This window comes from Aulonocara stuartgranti (genome assembly GCF_965226115.1).
Source record: "Aulonocara stuartgranti genome assembly, chromosome: 12".
Classification (NCBI taxonomy): Eukaryota; Metazoa; Chordata; class Actinopteri; order Cichliformes; family Cichlidae; genus Aulonocara; species Aulonocara stuartgranti.
In genome coordinates, this window is record NC_138948.1 from 33,146,148 (window position 1) to 33,151,930 (window position 5,783).

A 5,783-nucleotide genomic window follows, 5' to 3' on the forward strand; every position below is an offset into this window, starting at 1 on the left:
AGGACCCGCTGCTCTTGTTAGTGTGCCGGCTTGGAAAATTGTGATATCCGTGGAACAGTGCTGCTTTCTTTGTTTGTTTACCATCAGTCCGCAGAAAAAGCTTTTCGGAGTTGAGAAACGCAAATGCCAGAAATAAAGAGCGAGAGTAACCCAAAGGAAGAGGAGATCATGGATCAGGCAGAGGGTAGGCTTGAAGAAGAGGGAGACGCAACTCTAAGAAAACCCACGAGTACAGGGGCCCGTTTGTGGGAGAGAGTCCGCAGCAGTCTGATCAGACCAAAGGTAACGTGGTAATGTGGAAGTGAGCTGCGGGCTGTCTCGGAAAGCACTTTTTTCCTCCTCCTGGCAGATATCTAAAACCCTATTTCTGTCAGGCTTGAACTCTTTTGAGGTTTAGAACGTGTAGTGTAGCGCCTGTGATTGTTTTTTTTTATCTTTTGGATAAAGAAGCATTATATAAGAAAATTGTTTTCACCGAGCAAAGGATTATCTCAGTGAGATTCGATGGTTTCTTGGGTGACAGAACATCTGTCGCATTGGACAGACACGGTGCTTAGTGGTGAGGGCGTGATGTTATCACATTACTCATGCCTGATCACTGTAAATAAAAGCTGGCAGTTGCTGTTAGTCACATGCCTCAAATAGATTAGTGGAATGGGATAACACCAGCAGAGACATGTGGTGCAATTACACTGAAATTTTCCCTAAATTTGTTCTCGCTCACTAACTTTCAGTTCAGATCAATAGGCGCATGTTTTCTGTTTTTTAAATTGTGAACTCATTGTCCATTTTATTTATTTTTCTTTCCTTCTAGTTGGATCCACAGACGCTACAAAGTAAAGACTGGCAGAGGACAGTCATCACCATGAATGGGGTGAGTGTTTCCAGCTGACCAGAGAGAACCGGCTAAATTAGGAATGACACCGAAGTCGGCAGCTGATTGATGGGTTTCAGTGTCGAGTCCACACAAAATTTACTGGAAAGATAAATGTTGAGATTTAAATGCTGGTTCTCCTTGTTTGTCTCACCATTTCCTCTTATTAATGATGAATAGATATTAAGAAAGTATTAAGGCTGCTTAAAATCCACTTTAAGATGTCTCAAATATGCCATCCATCATCTTCCGTTTAACCAGTTCGTTTGTTTTTGTGTTTCTGTTTAACTGGAATCAACTGTGCCACGTTGTTAAAGGAGATCAGCTATGTTTTCCTTATCTCATATTAAGATTAAGACAATGATGTCAGAGCATGTGCGAGTAATCCCAGTGAGCTAAAAGCTGAGTGATGAGTGCAATGAAAGTAGGTAAACATAATAACATCTCAGGCAAGTAGCTCTTGCTCTGAGCAAAGAAGCCCCGCAGACGTGCTGTTAAAACCTTCAGTTTGAGAGAGGCAGCCTGGCCAAAGAAAGCTGGCTTAAAGCAAGGACGCAGGGAGGGAGAGCAGCTTGTTTCAGATGGTGGATGAAATAAATATGATAACTGTGGACCATCTTCAACTGTGAATCATGCAAAGCTACTCTAGTAGAGTCTAAGATGAAAAATCGACGCTAGAAATGAGCTTGAACCAAAGTAATATATAAATATGGGGGTCTATGGGGCTCGACTTGCCAGCCTGCTTTGGCCACTTGCCAACAGTTGCTAACTTTTGATTAACAGTCCAGTAAAACAGACATCATCAAGTCGCTTTGCTGCCTCTTTATGTTATGTTTTAGGATTGGACTTGTTGTTATCACTCAGGCTGACTTTATCTAATCTTTTTGTCAGATTGAGGTGAAGCTTTCCATGAAGTTCACCGGCAGAGAGTTCAGTTTGAAGCGAATGCCTTCCAGGAAGCAGTCTGGCGTCTTTGGAGTGAAAATCAACGCAGTAACAAAGTGAGTAGCTGTTATGTGTTGACTGTCATTGTTATCTATTTGTAAGAGTTAACATGTTTCATTATGTCAGTATATGTGAAAGTTTGTTTGTTTTTGGCGTAACACCAGGACCCTAAAGGTGAAGCACCAAAGGGGATTTTTTTCATTTTGTCATTCACGCCAGAAACATGCCAAACTACCTTATGTGGAAAAAGCTTATTTGACTGTAACTAAAAAACAAAAGGAAAGAAGCTAGACCGCCACAAGTCAGAACAGATTGATGCAAATGTGGTCTTTAAAAACATTAGTACTGGTGATAAAGTAAATAGATTCAGCTGTGGTCTGATTTACATGCCCTGTTTCTACGATCTGTGGAATTCTTAGTAGCTGTAACCTTGTTTTTGTGCCACTGTGTCATTAATAGGCGAGAACGCTCCAAGGTCCCGCTCATTGTCCGCCAGTGTGTAGAGGAGATTGAGCGACGGGGCATGGACGAAGTTGGGATTTACAGAGTATCTGGTGTCGCAACTGACATTCAGGCGCTGAAGGCTGCCTTTGATTCAAGTGAGTTCACTTTAAACTTGGGAAACAGAGACAGCTGTTTTAGAACAAATATACTTGATGTGAAGACAAATGTAAGAAAAGAGTCCTGAGAAATCGACTTCCACCCTGCTCAGTATTTTATTTTATTTTTTCCTCAAAGCTCTTGTACTCCTTGGTATATACTGACCGATGTCTCATTTGTCTTGCAGACAACAAGGACGTGGCTCTCATGATGCGGGAGATGGACGTAAACGCCATCGCGGGAACACTGAAGCTGTATTTCCGTGAGCTGCCGGAGCCTCTTTTCACTGATGAGTTGTACCCAAACTTTGCTGGAGGCATTGGTTAGTCACCACCTCATGTTTAACTCACCCCTACAGCATCTTTGTTGGTCAGGAGGAGATACATTTGTTGTTTTTGTCACCAGAATATTCATATGTGCATCTGCCTTACAGCTCTTTCTGACAGTGTGGCCAAGGAGAGCTGTATGGTCAACCTTCTGCTGTCCCTACCGGAGCCTAATCTGTTGACTTTTCTCTTCCTGCTTGACCACTTGAAAAGGTAAACAGCTTTCATTAAATCTGTTATAGCACGTACCGAGTTATCAAAATAGAAGACACTTTAAGAACATTAAACAAGACTGTCAAATCTTCAAAGAATTACATTTATATATCAAGGGGTTTTTTTGCCTCTTAGGGCCATTTTTTGTGAAAAGAGTACTGAGAAAGCAGAATATGATCATGAGCTCTGAATAGTGTTGTAAGCAGCTGAAATCAGTTTATTCTGTAGGGTAGCTGGACATGTAGCCTTAAACATAGGGTTAAAGTAGAGCCAATGATTCTTCACATCAGAAAAGCCCCACAGACATGGTTCTTGGTGGTACTTGATCTTTGTGATTTTCTGGGAACCCTGAGGTAGACTCAGAACTTCCGTAAGCGAATTTATCTCATCTGGCCTGGGAAAATCTTGGAATCTCCCAGGAGGTACTAGAAAACATTGCTGCCCAGAAGGACATTCGGAATATCCTGTTTACCCTGCTGCCTCACAAACAGATGAAGATGGGTGGATGTTTCATAGTTTAGTTAAATATGAATTTTGTGTGGTAAAAGATGGTTATGGTAACTAATTTGAATGTAATTGTTTGCACACTTTTGATACAGAATCAATTTGCTGACATCGCTTTTTACCTCATCTCTTGCATTTACATTTTATACCTTTTGGTGAAGATGTGCTGTTTAGTTAGGATTTTGCTAAACTAATTTTTTTTTTTTTTTTACATCATTCTTATAGGGTGGCTGAAAATGAAATCATCAATAAGATGTCTTTGCACAACATAGCCACCGTCTTTGGCCCCAATTTGCTTCGGCCGTCTGAAAAAGACAGCAAACTCTCAAGCAGCTCGCAGCCAATCTCCATGAACGACTGCTGGTCCCTAGAGGTCATGGCTCAGGTAAAACCCGTGATGAGTGAAACTGCAGCGTTTAGAGAGCCCGTATGGGTCTGATCCCTTCTTCGTGTGTCTCCATAGGTCCAAGTCCTTCTCTACTTCCTTCAGCTTGACAGCATTCCCACACCTGACAGCAAACGTCAGAGCCTTCTCTTCTCTACTGAAGTATAACAGCGACGTCCCGCTGTGAGGAAGAAGCTCAGCTGCTTCAACAGGTGGACGCTGCTGGTTTCCTATTCATGTAACCACCAGGGGGAGCCTTCGACCCACTGAAAACTGGAAACAGCCACCATGAGCAAAGCCATTTCTCCTGGAGCTATAATGACCATGCCCTGTTCTGTTTAAGCTTACCTGCTGTGTCAGTAAAAAGCATCTGATTATGATGTGTGGACAAAATATATGATTTCTTTTTTTAATTTACATTTTTAAAAGCAATATTAGAATACGATATGTTAATGTTTACCCCCGCTCTGTTTGGTCACTGTGCACATCAGCTCCATATCCATAGGGGATGACTTCTGCTGGATTTTATAAGATGTGGGGTGGATGGACTTTTTCAGACTTATATTTTTGAAGTCTAAATATATTTTTGTTTTTTGTAGATCTGTTTGACTTGGTTTCAAGCTCACCTGTGCCAATGTTTCCCTGCTGACGATCAGTAGAACATTTCAGTTATCCTAATGTTTACACACTCTGAATTTTGTACAGAATTTAAAACGTATAAGACTGAAAACTGTAGTTAAGATGCAGCAACATGCAGGCATGTTGACCTCAACACTGTTTTCTGTGCTATACAGTTTGTGTAGTGACCTTTTACAGGTTCTTCTGGTGGAGTCCGGGCCAACTTTCATGTACATACCAATTCTTTTTGGAGGAGGTACAGAGAAGTGAAAGGAAAAATCATTCCAGAAAAAGCCCTCTTTTTCCACCCATGGAATGTATACTGTGCTGTGTGTTAATTTCACACTTGTCTTTTTACCCATAATTCATGCATATATATATATATATATATATATATATATATATATATATATATATATATATATATATATATATATATATATATATATATATATATATATATATATATATATATATATATTTATTATTATTTATATTACTTTCTGCATTCCTTCTCTGTAGTCTTCCACCTTTATATAACAAAAACCACACTGCTGTAGAAATGAGAGCACTTGGGAATGATATGATGATCTGGAGCACCAAACATTTCCCAGTAGGATCCTTGAAGCATAGTGATGCACTCATGTATTGAGAGTTATTAATAAGTTTATCATTGACATGCTGTACCTAGTGTAAGTTAAAGCTCTGTGAAAAAAAAACACTGTGTATTCACATTTTTCCAAATCATTTTAAGTATTTAAACTTGTTAGCACAAAGTCTAAAGGCTTTTGATTCATGTGAAATAAGCAATAACTTTTAGGATGACCAGTGTGATATGTAAATAAATACTTGGCAGTATTAAACTCTTCTTGTGTCCTTTTTCAGTATACAGTGTCATCAGGATAAGGGGTTTATTCCTCTTTAATGAATGAAATGTACTGAACTGAGCCTAAACCACATTCAAGAGTATGAAATGTTTTCACTGAAAATTAGATTAGTGAAAACAGGAGCGAACATCCAAATCAGGCTCAATTTATAGTTTTCCAGAGACCGGATTTGTGGCTGGGTCCCTGTCTATGTTTATATTCTGATACTTTTCCGCCCGCATAAATAGTGTGATAATACTTGAGGTTTCAGATATATTTCAAACTAGTCTTAGAGATTAAAAGAGGATAAGCATTCATCCAAATGGTTTTCCAGTTTCTTCATTTTAAATTAAATCGTGTAAAGTCGTTAATTTGGTTACAAATTAACCACATTTGGTTAATTAGATACATATATATTTATATTAATTTGGTTACAAATTAACCACATATTT

General features: G+C 39.3%; 1 protein-coding gene across 1 annotated transcript in view; it reads left to right on the top strand.

Annotated features, from left to right (window-relative positions):
* Nucleotides 1-4,853, top strand: part of LOC309719375 (breakpoint cluster region protein) — a 32,035-nt gene extending 27,182 nt beyond the window's left edge. Inside the window, exons 17-23 of the mRNA XM_082555452.1 lie at nt 815-874; nt 1,766-1,875; nt 2,279-2,418; nt 2,607-2,741; nt 2,853-2,958; nt 3,688-3,847; nt 3,926-4,853. Coding sequence (XP_082411578.1) covers nt 815-874; nt 1,766-1,875; nt 2,279-2,418; nt 2,607-2,741; nt 2,853-2,958; nt 3,688-3,847; nt 3,926-4,015 — 801 coding nt within the window. The 3' untranslated portion in view covers nt 4,016-4,853. The remainder of the gene's footprint in view (nt 1-814; nt 875-1,765; nt 1,876-2,278; nt 2,419-2,606; nt 2,742-2,852; nt 2,959-3,687; nt 3,848-3,925) is intronic.
* The last annotated feature ends 930 nt before the right edge of the window (nt 4,854-5,783 follow it).